General features: G+C 38.5%; 1 protein-coding gene across 6 annotated transcripts in view; it reads right to left on the bottom strand.

Annotated features, from left to right (window-relative positions):
* PPP3CB (protein phosphatase 3, catalytic subunit, beta isozyme) overlaps positions 1-24,570 on the bottom strand; it is a 50,696-nt gene that overhangs the window by 3,920 nt on the left and 22,206 nt on the right. For 2 of the 6 annotated variants that reach the window (XM_014956247.1, XM_014956245.1), the window contains 9 exons: positions 22,388-22,527; positions 22,213-22,290; positions 22,019-22,113; positions 19,834-19,959; positions 17,719-17,796; positions 12,749-12,833; positions 11,765-11,862; positions 6,374-6,403; positions 2,700-4,618 (listed from right to left, as the gene is read on the bottom strand). In XM_014956247.1, coding sequence (XP_014811733.1) covers positions 4,440-4,618; positions 6,374-6,403; positions 11,765-11,862; positions 12,749-12,833; positions 17,719-17,796; positions 19,834-19,959; positions 22,019-22,113; positions 22,213-22,290; positions 22,388-22,527 — 909 coding nt within the window. In that variant the 3' untranslated portion in view covers positions 2,700-4,439. Of the gene's footprint in view, positions 1-1,383; positions 1,456-2,079; positions 2,140-2,699; positions 4,619-6,373; positions 6,404-11,764; positions 11,863-12,748; positions 12,834-17,718; positions 17,797-19,833; positions 19,960-22,018; positions 22,114-22,212; positions 22,291-22,387; positions 22,528-24,570 lie in introns of those variants that run through there. The other 4 variants (XR_001413618.1, XM_014956243.1, XM_014956244.1 and 1 more) reach the window with 4 other exon arrangements.

Genomic DNA, 24,570 nt, shown 5'->3' with positions numbered 1-24,570 from the left:
GACGTTCCCAGCAATGCTTTAACAAACACCGATTGTACGACACAACACGCTCACACAAACAGCAAACCCTCGTTCTGTTTCCCCCAAAAAACCCGCCGGGGCTGGTGGAGTCCATCCTAATGCAGCGCCTTTCACACAGCACCCACAGACAGGCCTTTGCAAAACAATAATGACAGCAACTTTTCCAAAAAACCTGAACTATTTCTCTTCCATTGACGTTCTGCAACCTAAATCTGACACCAGACTATAAACTTTTCCTGATACTAAACTCAGTTCAGTTTAAAATTCCTGGGTCGGGTTAAAATGAATTATTTCAGATACAAACAACAGATGGAAGCTGACGTGGGGGAGTAAAAGACATTGGACTTGGCATTGCTCTGGTCATCCTTGGTGATGTATCTGGATTTTATAGATAGTTATAAGTTACCATCTGTCAATATCTTTCCAGGATTGATCAAGATTCTCATAAGCTTTGGTTCTAGTTTCTTTGCTCTTGAGCAAACTCCCTTATAAGTGAAGAAGTGCAGCATTTCGTAATTAAAGCTTATTAGTGCTTCTGTATCTTTTTACGTGACTAAAAAAATCCCCAGCACTTGGCATTCAAAGCAGAACGTCAATTAAGTCCAGCTCATCCACGCTACTGCTACAAGAAAACAGGCAGATGAATTGGGGTCTGTGTCCTGATGACATTCACCTCCTTTATGGCAAAAAGTTATTTTCATTACATGGTGATTGTTAAATGAGTGACAAGAATTGAATGATTGATAATGAAATCGTAGCACAAAATAGGCAAGGAAAAAAAATGTACAGATACGGTCCATCCGGCCTCTGGAAAAACCTGATTTTTCTATGTACTGACATGATGGTGTTTCGTAAATGAGTGACAAGAATTGAATGATTGATAGTGAAATTGTAGCACAAAATAGGCAAGGAAAAAAATGTACAGATACGGTCCATCCTGCCTCTGGAAAAAACTGATTTTTCTAAGTACTGACATGATGGTGTTTCAAGATTAAACGTTAGAAAAAAAGACCTTCTGCACTTTGGCTCCTCGGTTGGAGGGAAATGCATTTACACTTCTCAGAAGAGGCAGGACCCCCAGCCCAGCCCCGAACACCAGCCTCCTCCCCGGTGCTGCTGCAGAGGATGCTCTAATCCAGCAGCTCAGGGACAAGCGGCCTCTTCCCACCCGGTGTCCCCTCAGCCGGGGGCAGGAAAAGCTCCAGCTTCAAACCAGGAACCAACCACATCTCTCAGCTTTTGCTGTGTCCTCGGCTGAGAGTGCCATTTCCAGGCATTCTCCCCTCCTCTAAGGACACAGAGACTTCTCCTCCCCCTCCTTAAAACACTGAGAGCAGCAAACGAGCAACGCAAACGACTTACGGTGTTCTGGGCGGGAGGATGTCGTTTCTTCTCCCCACCAATGCAAGAACGAGAGACAGCTCCAGGCCCCACCTGTCAGGAACACAGGAGTAAAACAATTAAGTACCTGCTTTCCAAAGAAAACCCACAGACATATTCCTGTTGCCTGAACAACTTGCTTAAAGGGTGACGGGAGACACAAAGAATGAGGGATCAGGCCAACAACTGCCCAAGGAATGTTCCTTTACTGCAGATTTTGCCTGAACAACTTGCTTAAAGGGTGACGGGAGACGCACAGAATGAGGGATCAGGCCAACAACTGCCCAAGGAATGTTCCTTTATTGCAGATTTGCCTTTCACAGCTGGCAAAAACCACCACAGACAATTCCTGCGAGGGAATCCTGAAGGAAGCACCGTGGCAGCCGGGCACTGCCTGACACACAAGTATCAGAACCAGTTCTCTCCAACTGCAGCGAGGTCTTTCCAGACAAAGACTGAATCTGAATGTTCTCCACAACCCCAAGCCCAGCTGGCCAGGACACCCATCACGACCAAGATCTGAGTGTCAGATCATGAAAAACACTGTCTCGTGAAGCCAAGGAACCTTCCCCTAGAGCTTCCAGGCTGGGAGGGACCAGAAGTGTTCATCAAGTAAAACGTACACAGACCGTACAGCTCCCCAGTATGAAGGTACTTCATAAAAAACCCCAAACTTGCCTTTTTTCAACTTGATCTTCTGCACCCAAACTCCGAGAAGAGTTTCCCATTAGAACGCATCTGCAATAAAGGAAAACCAAACATTAAAACTCCGTTAGCAATATCCGTTGCTTATTCTCCTTATCTTTTATCTTAATTCTCATCCTGTTCAGCAGCTTCTCCTGCCTTCAAGAACACACCAGAAACACAGGTCTCTGTCTGGCCTGTGGGGACAGTTGGGTCTTCTCCCCCTGCCCAGGAAGCTGCCCCAGGACACACCAGTGTCTTGGACATTTAGCTCAAAAGCAACACACAGAAGGTAATTAACGCTTCTCAGCCTTTGTAGAATGGATTAACCCTGCTCTTAGGGGCTCCTACAAACCACCCAGGGGTGTCTGCTTCAGCAGACACAATATCCAGGTAATTTATTGATGAGAGAACTCAAAAGCAAAAAAAAACCAACCCAAAACATCAACAGTAACAGTTAAATGAAACAGCATTTCCTTGAAACTAGTTCTCTGCGAGTTAAATCTGACCTTTTAGGCTATTTTTTTTCCAATAGCTTAAATTTTGAAGAGTATTTCTAAGCAGTTTACAAGGTGAGATCAGCCAAATGAAAAAATAAAACCCATAGACAGCGATAGGAGCCGCAGCCCATGCACAAAATTTATTGTGTGCTACCGTTTATAAAATACTTGAATAGTTCAGAACATGCATAAAATTTCCAACTGAGGGGTATGTACAGGTTGTACTTTATGGCAAACAAAAATAATATTAATAATAATAATTAAAAAAACCAACCAAAAAAAAAACCAAAACCAAAGGGGAGATGAACTCTAGTGACAGAAGTTTCAAGTTGTGTTCCAGGGGACGAGAAGGACACGTAGCAAATGTCAAAATATATCGCAAAGTACAGTGGCAATCAGTACAGTCCATTGGTTGGGAACAAATCAGCACAGGGCTTCCATTATTTTTTTTTTATTATTGTAACCAAGCAGTCCCGTAGATACCAAAATACATGCAGTCTGGAGTTTAACACTTTCACTAATGCCTCAAGCAGTTGAACAGAGCAAGTGCCGACGCTGCTTCGCCTGAACAAAAAAAAGAAAAGAGAAGGGACGTCCCGCACAGTCTCAGGGTCCTCCCCGGGTTGGAACAGAAACCAGAAGCTCGCAGCCAATCAGCCCAGTGATTAGTAGCTAATTATGCAACCCTAATACTCACGAGAAACTAAAAGTACCCAATAACATCTAGGTAACCTAGAGATGTACATCGTAGGTCTATATATTAAATATTTGCCAAATGAAAACATGCATTACACAAAATACAATGCCAAGCTTTACAGACTTTGATATGAATCAAAATGTACTTAAACAATGTACAAAGTTCAATTAAAAGTACCTTAAAATTAACACTTCCATAATTTTCCTTACTTTTAAAATTAGTATATATAATAATTACTTTTTATTTTTTTTTTTTTAAAAGTCAAGGTGGGGAAGAGTCTTGAAAAAGCTGGGCAAAAAAGTTTCTAAATTAAATATTTTTTTTTCTTTTTTAAATCTGTGTTCAAGTAATAAACATTCCTACATAGAAATCTTCCGATAAGCTGTAACTAAAAAATACAGTGAATACAATATAGAATTAGCAACATCTAAGGAGTAAACCTGAGGTCAGCATTTTACAGAACGACCGACTGAGATTTTTTTTTATATTTTTTTTTGGCATTTTTTCCGTCTATTTCAAACACAGTTTTTTGCAGCCTCAGATATTTTAAGACCATTCTAATCTATCGTTTTAAAGACATTTTATGAAACCGATGTCCGTTAATAAATAGTTAGCTCTTAGGGTTGTACTTAAAAGTCTGATTTTTTTTTTTTAAAAAAAAAAACAAAACAACAAAACAAACAAACAAACTACCTCTACTGAAAAAAAAAAAAAAAAAAAAAAAAAAAAAAAAATCCCATTTTTGTAAACTTAAAAGTGTTGACAACGATAAGCATAAGACGCTAGTCTAGGTGTGCTTCAGCGAGAACAGCCCCGGGCTTTCCCCGGATCTCTCCTGCGGCTCCGGCAGCCAGCGATGGGGGTCTGGGGTGAGGAGGAGGAGGAAGAGGAAGAGGAGGAAGAGGAGGAGGCTCTCGCTCCCAGGAGGTCGGGCCACCACGTCGGAGAGAGGGGCTGTTGTCTCCAAAGCGCCACGATGGGATGGTCTGTCTTGGGGAGGAGGATCCAGCCGGAGGGTCTCCCCACCTGGTGGTACAAGTAGTCACTGGGAGCCATGGATCCCCCTGGCTGATCCCGGCTGTTGTCACATCAAAAAAGCAGTAAATTTTAGGAATTCTCAGGCAAGAGAGGAGGGAGGAAACCGGGCGCGGAGGTGGTCACTGTGCATTGTTGTTGCCAGTCCCATTGTTTCCATTGGCATTTGTGGTGTTTATAGTATTAATACCATCTTGCTGAAGAGCATCTTTTCTCGGTGGCATTCTCTCATTGATCCTATCCAAACCTTTTGCTTCTTCAAAACTGCAGATTTTATGTTGCGGAGAGAATCCTCGTATTGCTTAACAAAATGCAAATTTGATATGTCAGTAACGGAAAAAGAAGTTGAAAGCATATACTTTTTTTTTTTTCTAACAAACGATGTTTAAAAACAGGTAAGAAATCGGCCAAAGAAGCGCCTGGCTCTGCCTCTCTATTAGTAAAAGCTTCTCTAACCTGCTCTCCTGAAACGTTCAACGGCAATCCCGGGTTCAGTTTGTACCCAAAAAGGACAAAATATGGCAAATATTCGTTCTGGGAGCGGGAATCAAGGGGTTTTAAGCCCACTTGATGGGTTCTGCCTGTCCCTCAGGCCCCTTTTGCCACCCAGTGCCTGGGGCTGATCTTAAACCATCCCCCTTCCCCGGGCGGGATGTGGGTAAGATCCAAAGCCAGAGCGGATTTACAGGATGCGCCTCGAGGGCCCGATCCTGCAGTTTTCCACAGGCAAAACTGCAGGATGTGGTTCAGGTTCCGGGCTCATCCCAGGGAGGATGGAAATGGGAGACAACCAGGAACGCCGAGGCAGCGCCGTGGTTAAACAACGGCATCGTTTAAATACAGATGTATTTAAAGTCAGTCTAGAAAACTGGTTAAACAACGGCATCGTTTAAATACAGACGTATTTAAAGTCTAGAAAATAGGTATTATTTTGCTGGTGGTTATTGGAAGGGATGAGGCCCGGAGCTGAATTTAGACCTGAAAATGGTTGACCACGTACTAAGACTGAATTCTTTGGGAGGAAAGAATTCCTGGGAGATTTAAGCGCAGCTTTTCCACTCACAACAACAGGACCTCTGGCACGTGTGTGTGAGAACAGAATGTGGCACCTGTTTAGAAATCTTTGGAGCCCTGACTTCCTTAATTAAGAAAAAAACCCAAAGAATACAGTAATTAAATGGTGCTCTGGCAGCCAAATCTGAAACCCACCCCCCCCGAAGGTGACTCTCTCAGCTGCTGTGCCTGTTTGTCACTCGCTTCGTTCAATATTGAGCAAAGGGTAATTAAAATATCTCTGAAAAGACAACGATCTGACATTGGACACTCTGGACATGGAATAATTTGATGGCCTTTTGCTCAATACCACTAAGAAAGGAGGTGTCTAAGACTTGTTTAGCACAGGAGCACTGATAATCCCTGGAGTTACATGTGCCTCGTGCTGGCAGGCCGGGGTATATACTGGAAATAAATTTGGTCAACATGTTATCTTCAAAATCTATAGAAAAAAACATCACATCTTGCACTACCAGATGCGTTACAGAAAGGTTTTTTTTTCAAAAAAAAAAAGTTCAAAGCCATTAAAATAGGTTTTATGAGAAAAGGCATGCACAAACAACCCTCCTTCCACATAGACCCCCCCATCACACAAACCCTCGCAGGTGAATGCAGAAAAAAAACACTAAACACTACCAATTGGAAGGACTTCAAGACAACACCACATATCACAACATGCTATCATACAAAAACCTACTGCGGATTTTTGGTAAAAAAAAACAAAAACAAAAACAAAACAACAACGGAAAAAAAAAAAAAGAAAAAATAAAACAACAAAACCAAAACCACGACCAAAAACCCCCGAGAATTTCCCTAAAATATTCCAGATAAATCATCGTCCTAAAGCCAGAAATGAATGTTACATGTCAAAGGGATGAATCGGTGCCCTTGATTCATCTCGGCTTGTGCCAGTTGAAAGGAAAACACACCCACACAGAGAGCACTTTTGAATTCCCTCCCAGACACCACAGATCTCTGCCGGGGGCAAAGACTCTGATCATACCTTTTTCAGCCTCAATTGCCTCTACAGTGGCTGTACAGAAGTGAGCAGATGCATGCAAAATGAATGAGAAAGATGAAGAGTGTAATATCGCACAGCAGAAAAGGCAATGATCAATTTCATATCGCACGCTACGCCAGGCTAAATTACACTTGAAAATAATCCTAAAGGGTTTTTTTTTGGGGGTGGGGGGTGGGGGGTGTTGTTTTTTTAAGTTGAAGTGAAACGTCTAGATTTTAACTATTACAACTTATCGAGTATATCATAGCAACGCTAATTAGGTGATGTTATTAACTGCACGTTTCTATAAGCTTTTTGGTTTGGGTTGGTTTTTTAAGACAGCAACAGAAAATTTCAAGAAATATTGAAGCCGTGGCACGGTTTAAACAAAAATATTAAAAATCTATTTGAGACTATTATTTCTGAAGATTAAAATGCACTATAGTGAGCTTCATTAAATTACCAGGAAGGATGCTATAAAAATAACACCAGCAGTGTTCTAATGAGAAGAAATTATTTTTCTCTTTATGCTCAGCTCCCTGAAGTTTAACTACTCCTTTAATTTCTCACCCTATTTTAAGCTGAAGCGGGTAATGCCCACAACTGAACTGTGCAAGTTGTATTTACAAAATCTTTTAAATTCTTCAGTTGAATCAACAACAAAGTCTAGAGCAGGAAGAGGTCTAGTTGTTTTTCCAACTTAAATAACCCTGACATTTTCTTAGGTGTAATTTCTTAGGCTCTTTCCCAATTGTTTTAGCCCCAGAAGTCAAAACTGTATCATAAGATTATTAGCACAATCAAAATAACTTTCTATTTGGGCACATTTGCTAAAGAAAACACTTTGTAACTTGCACCTAAACTGGAGATAAGTTTCCTAACAGTAACAACTTTTTACCTCCCCTACTACCTGCCACGCCTCCAATGCCATAATTTCAGAAATATTAACCAAAAATAGCCTGTGTAACAGTAAACCTCTTTGTGTAGTGCTTGATACATCCTGTTAACAACAAAAATATAACAGAGTATTCAAGCAAATGATGGGGAAAATATATAAGAAAATATGGCATTAGGTCACAATAGAATCCTTTAAAGCGAATTAAGTTTATTAGTTCTTATTTCCTATCCATCAAAAATCAGATATAATTTTTCAGTTGCCTACACTGTGCCTCAACCTCACCCTCACTGTTCCATAAAATGATAATTTCCACTGAGATACTCTAAAAAACCACTTGCATTAAGTGCCACTAAAATAACGTGGAACACGCAGGGGTAATGCAGCATTTTAACTTTTAAAAACTGCACATTCCATAGTACCAACAAAAAATAATCAATAAATTACCTACACTTAAATCTCCAGAGACAAGGGCAATCCTAGAACTAAATCAAAAAGCCACTCGAATGGATGATTATTTGTGTTTACGTTAAGGGAAAGAAACTAGTTTTAAAATTAGTTTAAGAACTATTTTAGAAGGTCACCAAATACATACTTTCAAACTATGTTTAATTTGCCACACAAATAGAAAACTATGTAAAAAGACCACCTCTTTCCACCATTTCCTGTTACCTGTGAAGCCTTTGTTTTCAATCTTTCCCTGAAAAGATCAGGAATGCTGATTTATCTCTGCAAATTACGTAGCTTGGTTATAAATACAAATTTCAAAATTTACTCCTAGTTCATTCTACGTGTAGCTCTATTATTCCAGCTAAAGATCTTGGAATATACATCAATCAGTTAAGAAAAAGGTAATTTTCAACTTGACATAAAAGAACAAACTGACTGGAAAATACAAGCACTTAAAAAAACCCACACTGTAAAGACTCAATTTGGAAAATAATTTTGTTGGATTCTCTTTTGCAGGTACATCTAAATTAAAAGTAATTCTTTGTAAACCCTGATAAACCTCAAATAAGGACTGTGTGATCCTGATGTCACAGACAATCCTGAAGTCTTTGCCCAGAGAAATCTTGACTTGAGAGCAAATTTTAAGCAAGAGGGTTCAATGGCATTTCCATCCTCAATTCCAGCTCCCCGCTGCTTTACCCAGGGGATAGATCTCATACAAAATCCTTGCTAACTTTCAATTTAAAACCAAATAAACCCATTACTGCCCCTCTGACCAAAAGCAAAGGCAGCAATGAGAGATAAGAAGTATTTGGCTGGTTCAGACTTCCAGGGAACTGCTTACAATCCTTATTTTAGGCCTGGGCTTTCGTACGCCGCTGAATAAGGCTTTAGGTGTTTGGTTTGTGCTTTTTTTTAACAGATGTTGACTCAATTTGGAAAATAATTTTGTTGGATTCAGTTCACAGAATGTCAGTAGGAAATGCTACTTTAAAAAAACAGTACTCAATATGGTCTTCAATATTTCATCCACTATAATGCACGCAACGTAAAAAATAAAACCCATAAATCTACATTTAAAAAAAATGTAGAAACACACAAAGGCCACAATTTCCCAAAGTCTATTTTTATCCTAGTACATTAAAGCTATCTAAAAATAGCCTATACTTTGTTTTGCAAAAATATATCCATATATTTCTGGGGGAAAAAAGAATTAAATATTGACTTCATCCATAGGATGTCATTTTGCACTTTTTTTCCCTTGGACTTTTAAAATCTTTTTTAACTGATTTGTCTTTGCTTAACCCTTTCACCACAGTTAGAATTTGTATTTCACTCTCAGATTGCTCTGGTTTGCAGTAAGAAGCTGTTCAGGCGTTGCCCGTGTTGTACTGCCCAGTCGTATTCGACTGCCAAATATGTTAATGACATTTAGAATTCTAATAGGCATTTATGCAAAAATTGCAGAGGCACTGCCTTAATGGAGATGTACAGCTCCATGTCTATATATACACCAGCCCTGATAAAAAAACCAATCAGCCCAGCTCTCTAGAGAAATGTGGATACACACTCCCAATTCCTTACAGCTTCTCAGAGATTTAACCAGCACAACTGGAGCTTCTCCCAACATGCCATTGAAAAATGAGCACTCCTGAGACTGAAACCTGGAAAATCCATGACATATTGGTCAATTTTGTGACTTTTCAAGCAAGCAAAAGAATAGAATAAAAAAAAATAATACTACAATTAATATTATGGTCTTTTATTTCCTCAAATCTAGACTACTTTAAATGATTCATAGTATATTGATCAACATAGTACAATATACTTCAAAAGGTAATTAAATATCTGTAGTAAGAAATCCTTCTATACTACCAGCGACCATATTTTTGCCAAAAATATGAATTCACTGATATTATGATGGTTTAGAAAAGTGTCAATTAGGGAAGTTTTGTTTTTGGATTACTTCTAGCTCTGCAACTGAGCATAATTATTTGAAAGCTTCTACGTTTTAAGACTGAATCAATAAAACTCCTATCAGGAATAAGAAGTCACTGCAATTTAAGGAGAACTAACAGCTGGCATGAGTTATTTTGAACGATCAACATGACTAAAACAAATGAGGTATATTCACGTAGAGCATCAAGGAATATTGCCATCAAAAGTTCCAGTCAGGAAAAAAACACACCCACAAAAATCCAAAACGCATTTTGCACATTTTCCAAATGTCCCACATTTTCAGTCACAGTAAAAAGTCATATGTTTCATGTTAAAAAAATTTTCTAGTCAGTTTGATCCTCTCTGATATTTGTAATGCAACATGGATAAAAAATCTGTTAAATGAGTGAGAGGAATGCAGACTCATTTTTTTAAGCATAATAAAGTATCTTATTAAACAATGAAAATTAAAACTAGAACATATGCTTTTGGGATAGTTGATGGATTAGGAAACACACACCATTTCTTGTTATAGACATTCACAAAACAATCACATACATACACTGGACATATAAACTTACTTGTAGACATTATATGTCCACTGAAAAATGACTTAAAATGTGACATTCATGGTTCAAAGCTATTAAAAAACAGCTTTGATAGTTTAATAGAAAATGTAGTGAAAGGCTTTAAAAAAACTACATAGAAAATTTTAAAAATTCAAATAAGCAGCCTGAATCACAAAATGAGAAAAGCAGCTACTCCTGGAAAATCGATTGTGCAAAAAGTGATATTCAGGTATCACAATCCTTCAATAGCTATAAAATTCTGTGGTCCCATACAAGTTTTATGCTTTCTATTAAAGCCTGAAGATGGCCAAGAAAAAGCCTTTGAATAATTAACATTAAGAGTGCTGCTGATAGGAAGTCCAGTTTCAGACTGGTGTATCTTAGTTATCCACCACTGTGAACAGAAACTTGGACTTCATTCTTTTAATGCATTTGGTACCATCTCACAGCATTCTCCCTAAGTCTAGTTAATCATTTATGGGCCTTGTGAAAAATATGATCCAATGATTCAAACAACTAAAAAAAAGAAGAAAAACCTTTTACAAAATATTCAATGAGCCAGATTACAGGTATATTTTGTATAGAGTTCTTTTTATTTTCATGCAAAAAATATATGCACACTTAGTAACACCCTTTTATTTTGATTTATTTACAAGTTTTAAATTCAATCCCTTTATTCTCAACTGCTTTTATAACAATTACTGAATAATTTTCAAGTACAGTACTGTTCGAAATGCACAGACAATGTGCAGCAGCAAATGCAGCAAACCTCAAAAACAAGGTGCTACAACATTGCTTCTACATCAAGAGACAGACAAGTGTCTGGGAATAGTGGTTTAATTTCAACACTTATACAGACATACATCTATACCTAGAGAGAGACAGACAGATCTAAGAAAGCAGCTACATCTGCAGAGGAAGGAAACAGCATGTTACAAGGACAATTCAGGGAGGTCAATTATACATAGAACATTTGACAAACAACATAGAGAACAAACTTTGGCATTAATTACCAGGGTACAAAACGTAGCACATTCCAATCTATCAATGGAGTGTAATATGGAGCTCTGCAGCCTGTAGCTTTTTTGATAATACTGATATCAACAAGTACTTGACATTGTCAGTGAAAACACTAACGCATCCATAATAAAACCGTTTTGATGGAAAGCAGACAAGGAATGATGCAAAATCCCATTGCCATTTTTTGTGTCTGTAACGATCAAATGCCTCGATACCAGATCTATAAGGTCATCCCACCTCTGGCATCTGCGCCACCTGAAAGATTGGAAACTAAGGAAGCTCAAAGTGTGAAAAAAACCTGGCCCGACACCAGCTGAACTCATCGGCTTTGAGTTTTATACCCTGGTTAAGTCTCCAGTTCACATTGCCTGATTAAACACATAACACTCTGCTCGGATCAGCCGCTAAGACAAGAACTGAAAAGCATAAGGAACTCCCTGCATGCATTATGTGTAGTGTTAGCGAAAGAGTGAGATGTGCCCCAGTCCATCTGAGGCACAGCAAGCTGCATAACATCATTACCACTTTGCAGGGTCTGGCGTCCTCCGGCCAACACTCCACTAGGTAACATTCCAGTGGGAGTCAAGCCCTTGAGTGTCAGCACGCTTTCGCTCTCCTCCCTGGGGGGGGGAAAAAACCAAAAACCTTAAATAGCTGCTCATTAAAACCTGTATTAAACTAAAATAAGGGATGGGGAGAGGGAGAGCCTATTTTTGTTGTACTTCACGCGTGTCAAGACTGAATGTAAGTTCAAATTCAAACAACTAGGAAGGGGAAAAAATATTTCTATTCCGCGCCAGCCTTCCCTAGGAGTTATGAACACTGATTACTTCTGAACCAAATTCTGAGCAATTACTCACATGCTGGCTCATTAGCTTTGCAATTAGCACTGAATGCCTCGTGAGGTACTGAACACATCTCAGTGCCGTAAAACAATCCCCAATTTTGTTCAAAGTGTCTGTGCTTCGGGAAATACCAACTGAAAAAAATCACCCCTATTGGAACAATTATGGTCTGTGGAAAACTAGATATAGTGGGTAAATGCAATCATGAAATCTCTAGATCTAGACAGGTAATAGAAAATGTTACTTTTTTAAAAAGGTGAAAACAAATAAACAAAAGCCTGAAACAAAAAAAACCCCTTAAAACTCAACTTTTTGGTACGCCAGAAGTTTTTAGAGCCAGTCCTGCCCTGCTCCATTACAGCCTTGATTTCAGTCTCTCTATTTTGGTATTGTCTTTCCAACACTCACCAGTTAATGGTTGGACAAATAACTTGTAAACTAAGGATCATGTTATCTAATTTCTTGAAACATGCTCAAAAATAACTCGGAAGTATTCTTTAACCAAAAATACCAACATCAATGGGGTGCACTAATATGCCAAACCAGATTCTGATGCTCAATGACCTCCCTGATAAATGTCTGGCATCCGTTATCGTGGAAGAGATAATCTTTTTTTTCCTAATATATGTAAGAAGGGGGTTTAGGAATGCAGAAGTCATACCTGAGAACAGAGAAGACTCTTGCCATCTTGCCAATCGCACGAATTTTGTTTCTGATTATTTCTTTCCGTGCGGCAGCTGTACCTACTTTCAATGGAATAAGAGAGAGTCTCAAGCTCATGAGTACTTACAGGTTCCCCATTTTAGAGCGCATCGAATTCAACACAACTGTTTGAGTTCAGAACTCTTCACAGGAGGCCAGTACCCAAACACTTCAGGGCACAAAGATTAGAAAACGATGGCTTCAGAATGCCATCAAAACCACCATCACCTCTGTGTCCATAAAACACACACAAAAAAAGGTTTAGGAAGTTCTCAGTGACCTCCTAAAGCTAGCAAGCTGCTAAATTACCACCTCTGCAGTGTAGGAATTATCATAACTCGTTTGCCTAATTTTTACACTTGAAATTCTTCGCTGACACCTGTGTATATCAAGATGTAGGCATGCAGCCCAATATAGAAGCCAAAGAGATATTAAAGTCACAAAAAATAAAGATTTGTTGCTCATTCTTACATAGCTGTCCAAGGGAAAAGAGTAGTTTGCTTGGTTTTATGTCAACTCCCCAAACCACAACCCCACAAAACAAAATGCCAAAGATTTGCAGTGTTACCCTTAAGTTGCCCCCTTACCACCTAAGTCTGTGTTCCGTACCATCTTAGGTTTGCATCATTTGCAGAAATTAAAAATAGCAAAGATCTGGAGTAAATACTGCATATTCCACAGAGCAGGGACACACCATTTATGACAGATAAAAGTCAAGACAAAACTCTGACAGGAGCCTTGGGTGGGGAAGGAGAGCAGCCGCCTTCACTGGCCTTGACTTTATGAGAAGAGAAGCTCCATTTTCCATCCTTCCCCTCATCCTCCTTTCCTTTGGCTGGCTCCCCAATTCCACTAGAACAGTAAAGGCAGCTGAGGAGGTGTCAAAACTAAACTCCTTACTTCTCCTCAGCCATTGGAGAACATTAAACACAGCAAAGTAAGAGTAACTCAGTCACACTTTGAATTCAACCAAGGGGACCAAAAGTGAACAAACTCAGACAGCTCTGTTAGGTAATTCCAGATCTTCCATAAATCACTGCTCTCCAACCCCGGGAGAAACATACTCATTAAAAAGTTGCCAGACTAATTTGCAAGAGTGTAGAAGGGAGGCTGACAGAAGCGGGCAGAGGAAAGCTCCATATCCACTAATCTGTCTTCTCCCATTCCAAGAAGGCGGCCATGGAAGAAGCCTTTCTTCATCCCTGCTCACTAGTATTGAGCTTCCACGTGAGAGCACACACACACTCGAGGGCAAGAGTCACCCTTTTCAGAGCCCAGCTGCACACGAGTGGGCAGATTTCCCACCCTGAACACCAAACCCAGGAAAATACAAAAAAGATAAGGCACAGAGGGGCAAACAACGAAAAGATCAGGTCACAGGAGAAGGAAAAGATAGAGTAGCGACAAAGAAAAAAAGGGAGCAAGGGACAACCCTTCTACGAACACAATGAAAGTCTGACAAATGTCTGCCAATCCATTGCGATGAAATAACAAAGCCAGGAACTACCAAGTAAAGCTTTTTTAGAAGAAGGAACAATTTTAATGAACTGCAGACACCAAATTAAAAAAAAAACAACGAACAAACTAACAAAAAAACCAAAACAAAACACAAAAACCCCAGCAGGCTCAGGAGGAACTTTCAACGGGATAGGCTGAAACATTCAATTTTTACTGAAAAAAATTATTTTCAATTTTAACTTTTAATTTTTAAAGTTCTAGAAGTTTTTATTTTATCTCTTTGAACACTATTAAATAACAGCTTGAGGATCTGAAAGGAGAAGGAGACTCTCAAGAGTTTTTGAAAAGGCCAGGGCTAAGCAAGGCACCATCAATCCTTCCCTACAAGTCACCCAGTTTTCCTCCTCCCTACACCCTTCTGAGGGCTCCGCTGCTCCCGAGACGATTCCAGGCAGCACTAGTGCCCAGATCTCATACTCTCTTAAACAGAAAATGGCTGGTTTGGGGTAGTTTTGGTGTCCCTTTGGTGGTTTTTTTTTTGTTGTTTTTTTTGTTTTGTTTGATTGGTTTTGGGGTTTGGGATTTTTTTAACATGATCTTTCCTTGCCCCAGTCCTCCAGAAGGAACAGAATCAAGCCAAAAAGGCCAAATGTATTACTGCAGTGCTGCACTCATGTGGCCACTGAATCCTGGTGAGTTCAGAGAAGAGACAGTAAGGTGGCAACTGTCTTGGTACACCCTAAATTAGAGGGGATATGACAAAGAGCTCTCCCAGTCCCCATTCCCAATGCCAGCTCAACAACAAATTGAGGATGGGATGAGAGAGCTGGGGTTGTTCAGCCTGGAGAAGAGAAGGCTCCAGGGAGACCTTAGAGCCCCTTCCAGTCCCTAAAGGGGCTCCAGGAGAGATGGGGAGGGACTCTTGATCAGGGACTGTAGTGATAGGATGCGGGGGAACGGTTTTAAACTGAAAGAGGGGAGATTTAGATTAGATATTGGGAAGAATTTATTTGCTGTGAGGGTGGTGAGACACTGGGAACAGGTCGCCTAGGGAAGTCGTGGATGCCCCATCCCTGGAGGAGTTCAAGATCAGGCTGGATGGGACTTGGAGCAACCTGGTCTGGTGGGAGGTGTCCCTGCCCAGGGCAGAGATTGGAAGGAGACGATCTTTCAGGTCCCTTCCAACCCAAATCATTTTATGATTCCGTGATTTGGAAACCCTTATACTACTATGGTCCAAAGAATTCCCATAACCTTAGGAAACAACTCTACAATCTAATGCATTCCCAAGTATTACACATATTCTCTGGAAGTCACAAATTTCTACAGAGAGCAAACTGATTCCTAGGTCAGAAGAATTTTTCTGCACAGAATTATCTACCCTAGAATTTCCAAAACAGAGGTGCTAGACCATGAATTTAAGTTAATAGCCTTCTTTTTACATCTTGTATCGAGCCATCTTCAGAATTCCACATACAATCAAAAAGTACTTTTTTTGACATCTCAGTGGAAGGAAACTACGAGTACTCTACAAATCAGGTTTTGGGATATTGTATAAACACATTCCATGCACAATCTTAAAAAAAGCTCACGATAAAATTATTAAAGAGCAAGACAGACAACTGAACGCTCCCTACACATGCAGGACCAAAGATAAAATTTTAGAAATAGGTAAAGAATGAAATTCTACAAAAAAAGGAATGGAAGAGAGGAGGAAAAAAATTCATGCACAGAAAGACAGATGTCTTGGAATATGACTTCTGATAATAAAATGCACAAGTCTTTATAAACATCCCATTAAAATGGGTAATAATAACAAAATGCTATATATGTCTCTCAACAGAAAGGTATTTTCTGCGTTAGTACTCATACTGCCAGGTTCTATGAAGTCATATTTCAAAACATTCCTACTCTGTCTGGTCTGTACCTTTTTTATTGCCATATATGAGTCGCTCTTCAGATGGAGAGTCCAGAAAAAAAGGAAATGAATGATGGAGAAAAAGGTGAGTGAGACAAATAAAATAAAGATATTTAACTTGGCAGTGGTAATAAAGAAGGAATGGAGAAGAAATGTGAAAAAATAAAATGGAAAATTGCAACACTTAAAAATGCATTCGTCCAGCAAGAAGTGGAATTGTTGAGTGTATTTTCAAATTTGACGATAAACAGGTGAAAGCTTGAAAGTCAACAGTTAAAAAAAAGAAAATCCATTCACATAGAAAGATAAAGCGTAGACAGTACCTAGGTGGCATTAAGAGATGTATCAAGCAAAGAAATTGTTAAAGGAGACAGAAGAATAAAATAATTCAAATTAGGAAACTGCAACTATTGTACTGAAGACAGGGTGTACGCAATCAATTGATGACTGCACTTAACGCTGGACAACCTAAAACCTAACGTCCCAGAATACCACCAAACCCTGCCCTGCAAACACGTGGTGTAATTGCTTTACGCTTAATTTAGTAGGATCACTTGAATAGAAAACATAAATGAATGGTTTGCAGGATCACATTGGAGACTATTTGCAAGTTTTCACACTTCTGGCAACACAGTTCGAGTGGCTCATAACCAGTGCATCCCAACCCAAAGCACACCTGCTTGACACAACACTGCTCTGCTACTGGATTTGAACAGTTGTCAAACAAAAAGAATGGGGCAATGTCTCTATCTGCTGAAACTTTCCTTCCTCCTCTCCCATGGTCAACCAAATCCACCAAATCAGTTCTGCTACTGGATAAAGTGAAGTAAGCCCGAGGAAGTTTTAGGTGTGACATTAAGCACTACTGGAAAAAAACCAATCAAGTGTGATGTGCTGGGTCTTCACGTTAATGTTGCTCCTTAATCATCATGCTACAAACATCTCCTTAACAATCTACTGTATCGTAATTTACACAACTGAAGGATGTCATTACATAAGATAGAAAGATTAATTACAGAAATACCTATTACACAATGTACATATAAACATTCTCCTTTTATGCTTTAAACGCAAACACCAAGACTTAAACTTGTATCTCATACTTTCAGTATGATAGCACTTTGCCATGGAAGTATCACATCTGACTTTCAGCTGTATCAACTCTTTATTCTCAGTATGATAGCACTTTGCCATGGAAGTATTACACCTGACTTTCAGCTGTATCAACTCTAACAGCAACCATTAAGAAATTTAAGATCTTATAATAAACGTATTCTAAATATTAGCTAAGTAAGTTTAGTATATTTCAAATTCTGAGAATATTTCAAAAAAAGATTCCATTTTAAATAGAAATCAGATAAGAATACCATTACAAACACAAAATGCCAATTCCCTTCTCTGCTCTCTCACCTCCCCCCAAAGTCGAAGGCAATTTGAAAAATTTGAAGGCAATTTTCCTCAAATTCCAGGTAATATTACACCAGTCTAAGTTAACTACTGTTTCACAAATTACTACCATTAAAAAGATTTATAGATCTTAAAGTAAACCCTACCGTCAAATTGATCTTCTCCCTCTGTCATCAGTTCATCATCAGAGCAAATGCTCAAAACATTCACCAACATTTCTGTTACTGTATAGGAAAAAAAGAAATCTTAATTCATTCCCTGTAGAATTTTTAATGTTCCCATGCACACAAGATGCAACCAGTCACCAGAAGCTACAGTGACTGAACTTCCCACGTCACAGCCATTGCTCAGGAATCTGGTTTCAAAAATATGTGTTCTTCTTTATGTGTACCATCACAGAATTAAAAAACCTCAAAATAAGCAGCTAAAAATTATACCACCTGACAACCAAAGAACAGTCTTTTAAGACTCCGTCTTATAAGAAGATCTTTTAGATAAGAATTCTCTTCTTCTCTATGAGTATTTTTGTATTAGGACAAGTATTTGAATTAGTTTTTATGCAAAATTTACTTAAATATGAAAATGTTTTGACTACTCAAATTTAGGTTTAAAACAAGAAAGCTATTCTGTTCCTGGTACCTGCAGGCATGTAGTGGAAGCATTGAAGCAGACAAATATTATGATATAAATATGGTGCAAACTACATGTCTTTTTAATCTCCCATTGAAAATATCGACGTAGTGGATACATAAATTTGTCTCAAAAAGACACTCTTTTCTTTCTCCAGGAATCTCCCCATTCTGCCACTCAGTGTTCCCCCACATATATCAGATTCTTAAAACAGTCAAACTTCTCACCCTGGAGTGTTCAGAAACCTATTCCAGAAATTCAGTCAGGTGGTTAAAAACCCTGTAAATTGCTGTCTACATTTAATCATGACTAATTCACACAATGCCTGTGTTATCTGCTATGGTATTCTTCTCCACTCTTAGGAAAGGGTTACTCTCTAATGAAAAAAAACCCAAATTATTCTGATTTTGATCTTTTCAACATAGACCAGATGATATTGGCACCGTATCCTTCATCAAGACTGGAAGCATGTATTTGTCCAAAGGCAAGACAAACTACAAGGGCCATGATTCCAGCAGTTTTAATAATACAGGGGCTCAACGAGCAACTTATTTAACAGCACATGGTGTCTCATTACCAGTGTGATAACAAAAGCAAAATAAACAGTATTAATACTTTTTCACAATACCAAAGGGTATTTACTGCATCATCAGGTAAGAGAGATAAACAAAAAAGTCCTTTCAAATGTCAGGTCCTGCCATTTAAAAATAAAACCATTGCTGAGGGGGTTAACCACACTAAAAAGCAGCCAAATTATTTGCTTTTAAGAGCTCATTAAAGATAATATAGACAGATATAGAATTTTAGGTTTATATGACTGTAAAAATACCATCTCAAGAATACTTTTCAAAGAAATTTAAAGAGCTTTCCAGATCTCTTTTATAAAAAGTATAGCTTCTGTCATGGAAGGATTTTAAACAGACCCAAATAGCCTCTAACCTCATTGCTTTTTAACTGAAGACTACTTGGAGCCCAAGTGTCCTAGATTCAGAGTTACCAATTCTAGAGGGAAAAAAGAAAAAGAGATCTGTGCTAAATTATCTTTTTTACAAGAAAAATCATAACTGAAAAAGTTAGCTTTAATGAAGGTCAATCTGTTATAACTATATAAAAAAGTAAAAAATCTTACATGAACATCTCAACATACTTTATATCTGTAACTTTACAAGATTAATAATGTATATAGCCCAAGCATTTTGTAGAATATGAACAATTTTCATAATGACTCCAAATGCAGTTCAAAGGTACTGCTTAATAACAATGCGGGTATAGACCCTCAATGAGAACTGTAATTTCTGTTAAAACCTGTACTTTATCACATGCAGTTTAACTATCTTGACTGAAAGAGGCGAAGAAAGCAACCAGAACCTGCAGAACAAGTTGGATTCCAGACTATCCTTTCTCGGAAAGGCATGCCAAACCCCCCCTGCCAATCAGTTTAACTTTACCAAATCTTCTGTCTAATTAAGCATTCAAGAAGGCTCCCTGATAAAGACAAATACAGAAACCCATTTTCACAAAAATTATGCAATTCATCTCTCATTGGTAAATACGTTAAAAAAAATAAATCTTCCCATCATGAATCTGGGAGAAATAGAAAAGAAATTCATTGATGGGCAACTTTTGCCTACCTTTTTCTCCAACAAATGGCAAAGACCATGTGAAAACATCCATAAAATTTGGTAGCCAGTAAGGATGAGGAGAACAATTGAACTGACGAATATTCATCACATTGTTTTCATATTTTAATACAGCAGCTAAAACAAAATTGAGACATTTTGGAAAGAATGTTTAAAACTTGTGAGTACCACAAATGTCAAGTCACAGGGTTGTTTTAGCTCTATTTTATACTATAGACAAAATAAACATAGAGATACTCCATCCTCTTTCTTTCAGAGTGTTTCCAGGACACATTTCTAATGGAGAACTTTGGATTTTATGTTATTGCAAACATTGCAGTTTAAGGTACTGTCACACACCAGTATAGTTCTGCACTATCCTCTTTTGGTCTATAATGAACAAAGATTTTAAGAGGTCCTGAAAAGATATAAATTCAGCAACTTTAACAAAATTCTAACTCAGAAGAGCAGTATATTCAGACTCTGGTTTTATTCTTCATGTGTGTCTTCCCACATTGTAAGCCTGGAGTAAAAGGGGGAAAGGGAAGCCCAGAGAAACAAAGCAGAAAACCAGAAGCCTTCTAAAGCTAAACAAGCACTGACTGCATTTTTCCATACTTAAGCTGGCACTACATTGGGAATAGCTCATGTGAAAAAGGATTCTTAAAACACAATACCCACAGAGATGGTGAAAAAAAATGTAAAAAGCCAGTTGAAGCTATTCTTATTTCTCCTTTGCTTTACAACCAGTGCAGGTAACAACAGCTCAGCTTTTTCTCCATACAGCAGCCAGTTGAAGCTATTCTTATTTCTCCTTTACTTTACAACTAGTGCAGGTAACAACAGCTCAGCTTTTCCTCCATACAGTTAATCACCCTCCATAAGTGGTATGGGCTGGGGGGTGGTTCTTTGGAGGTGGGTGGCAGAAAAAGCAATGTATTTAATAGAAAAGAGGTCTTGGTTTCAAAGGAACACTATTTGAACATTTGGAGATCGTTCATTCACCACATACTTGAAATGCCATCCTTTAATGTCATACTTGAATTTCAGCAGGCTTTATTTTTAATTATTTCTGCTGTTGAACTTTGTCCTCATCTATGAATAGTATTAATTCACAGTTAAGCTCTTCTCTGTAATTCTGACTTGTAAATCTTTCTCTACATTATTAAGCATGCTTCTGTGCAACTTCATCTTAAGCAGAGGATGGACAAAAATTAATGCCTTCTGTGTTACACCTCCCTAATACCATTTCCCATGGTGAACTGAGATCAGCATTTGCACTTTCTTGATCTCCCAGACGTGCCCATTATGGCCCTGTACCTCCACAAAACACACACCTCCCTGTCTCACTTCCTTCACACTGACCACCTATTTATAAGCATGGTGGGTTTTATTTCACCAAGGTACCGACCACAGTTCAAATTCTTGGCGTTTATCTGCATGTGATGTGCAACTTCATCTTAAGCAGAGGATGGACAAAAATTAATGCCTTCTGTGTTACACCTCCCTAATACCATTTCCCATGGTGAACTGAGATCAGCATTTGCACTTTCTTGATCTCCCAGACGTGCCCATTATGGCCCTGTACCTCCACAAAACACACACCTCCCTGTCTCACTTCCTTCACACTGACCACCTATTTATAAGCATGGTGGGTTTTATTTCACCAAGGTACCGACCACAATTCAAATTCTTGGTGTTTATCTGCATGTAATTTCTTCTGCCCAGAATTAGACCCTCAGACGCCACGATACGCAACACAAACTGCCTTATGCACAGGCTGATTTCTTCTGCCCAGAATTAGACCCTCAGACACCATGATACGCAACACAAACTGCCTATTGCACACTGATCACTGCTTCCTCCCTGCCTTATTTAGTTCATAAACTAATGACAACCAGAGGAGTGCAAACTCACAGCACAGAAAAGCCTTGTCAGATTGGAAAACACCAGGTGATACATTCAGAAGTCCTAAATAGCAACGATTTTTACAAAGGAAATCTTTGCCCTCACTTGTGCCTCTTCTAGTACAGGAGATTGTAATTTATGCCATGTGCTCTTCTTCATAATATAACTTTTATTAATGGACTTTTTCTGTCCTTTTTTACCTGGCAAAAATTTTTTGATATTACATGACTTATCTAGTAAGCCACTTTTATTTTATGATTACATACAGATATTAATAACAAGTTCTTACCTTTATTATTGTAGACGTCCAAGTAATTAGGTGCTGAAAAAATTGTTATTAATGATGGGAACCCTGTAGTTTGACTTTTCCTGTACATTCTATAACTGCAAAACCAAACAGATTATTTTACATCTTACAGCAATAAGCAATTAATTTTTATTTTACACCATGAATAATTTCTTGGGAGGACACAAAGTACTTACCCTGCATCTTGTGCTTCATGTGCTCTAATGATTGACAACAAATTATTATTTTGCAAAAATTCACAAACTGCTGGATAGCTGTGGAAAGAAAACAACTATGAGTAAAAGAAATTCTCTTAAAATACGCAGCAAAGGTCAGCATTAAAACATCCAACAGATCATTGCATACTCTCACCTATAAAAGTATGAGCATCCTCTGACTGTATTGTGACTGAAATGCTCTTGTGAATTCTCATTTCCAAAATCTTCTGAAGGATCTGACCACAGTAAGTCACACATTGGTCCAAATGCTGGGGGCTCTTTGAATCTATCTAACTGTTTGAGAAAAAGGCAACAGCACAAAGACCCTTTGAATATTAAATCAGCAAGTTTTACACATTTGTTAAACTACATATCCATCAATACCAAGCATTTTACAATAAATCCCAACCATATCAAAGAGAAGTAGTTTCTGTATATTTTTTCCTCTCCTCCTCATGAAATAAGGCAGAGGCATGCCAAAAGAACCAAACCTGTTAAGAGCAATAAGATTTATTAGTTGTAAAAAGAAGGGAGATAAATTCCAGACTGATGGATATGCGTAATACAAGGTCAAGTTACAGACAAGGAACAAAATGGTCCTTTTTCATGCACATGCCATATCTACCAATCTGGAGACACTACCAGGAATTAGCAAAGAGAAACAGCACAGAAAACAGGAATTATAAAAGAAAAGGCATGAATAATTAGCACTGACTAGAAGAGACTAAATGTATCATCAAAAACACAAAATAAAACCCCAACAAAACACCAAACCCAACCAAAAAAACCCCTGAAACACCCATCTCCATAACGGATTGTTTAATAATGTGATGAAGAGGTGACCAGCTGAGCCCTCTCAGACTTCTTTCATGCAGGCTTTATTTCTCAGCTCTAGCCCTGGTGTAACGGGCCATAAGCATTTTGGGAGATGTCTCTGTTTTCTTTTCTCAAGGTGCTTCTTTACAGATTTCCACTTGGAAACACCTGCTTTAGGAGCCTGCAACTTCCCTAGTAACCACAGCCAGAAGGGGCAGAGGTAAAGAGGACAGCGCATTTGTTAACATAAAAGGAAAATACCCTGCTTAAATAACAGTCAATCAATCTCTGATGTCCCAGAAATGAAATTAGATATCCCAGATTCAATGTGAAGTTTATTTGGTCTTTACGTAGCTGGAGTTTGTTCACAAGATGATTTTATCCAAGAAATGTAGGAACAGTTCTTTGATGGACAGTGCATTTATCTCACTTTACCTCCCATACCAAAGAAGATGACTTTGCTGGTACTAGAGAACACTTAACTCTTCGTGACAGGTTCGAAGGGAGGTTTGGTGAGCACCTGGTGAATTTGAGTCTAACGGTCCATAGGAATCCTTTCAAATATGGAACCAGCAGTAGTGCCAAGCTCTCTCATGCCCTGGAAAATCAGAGCTCCCGAGGCTGCCACCTGTAACATAAGTGGAGAGGTCCAGATCTTTATAAATTCCTGCCAGATAATGGCAAGGCAGGTATTAAATGAAGTTGTTGTTGGAATTTATTCAATATTGAAAATCCAGTGGTTTAACATTTCGCACACTGGATGATATACCCGGTATGGAATATTTCTTCCAGATTCAAGAAGTCAGTCCATCAACTTCTACAAGTACCTGAATTTCTGTAGATTAAACCATCAAGTTTCTAAACCTCCAGCAATAAATTTGGGTCCAGCAGCTAACAGAAGCATTCACACAAGGAAGATTCAACTGATTGCCGATTGATGTTTCCTGCAATACAGAAGGCTGAAAGTCTAGAAAGCAAGTCTAAGAAATTTTCTAGAGTTATTCTTCAAGGATTTTCCTTATGACTTTGGCCAAATGGACAAAGACATGATAAATAAAAAGTTCTGGTTGCTGCAAGCAACTCATCTCTCTCTCTCAAACTACTTTCTCATCACATCAGAACAATAATGTAGCCATTTCTTGAAGTAAGGATGTCAATTTGTAAGAAATTAATATACTTACTTACACACCAAATCACTAGACAGGCTACCAACTGGTACGGTTCTCAAGACATCTCAAAATTTAAGGAAATGTCACTGCAAGCTACTAAACCCAGATTGCATATATCAAATCAGAACAATCAACTTCAGGGTTTCTCTACATTGGGACAGCAAGAAAGTTAACGAAGGCGATGAGTCAATTCAAAATACTTGTTACTGATTAACTATTTCTGAATATGGTGCGACTATGGCAAAACAGAATTTCAGTACAAATGAGCTTAATGTATTTCTAAATAGGATTAAGGTAACTGAGAAAGACAATTTTATTCAATAATAAGAATCACCACACCTGGTTTTCAAAC

This window comes from Calidris pugnax, unplaced genomic scaffold (genome assembly GCF_001431845.1).
Source record: "Calidris pugnax isolate Ruff unplaced genomic scaffold, ASM143184v1 scaffold196, whole genome shotgun sequence".
Lineage (NCBI taxonomy): Eukaryota > Metazoa > Chordata > Aves > Charadriiformes > Scolopacidae > Calidris > Calidris pugnax.
The sequence above is the reverse complement of the archived record's forward strand: the minus strand, read 5'-3'. Positions and strand labels throughout refer to the sequence as shown.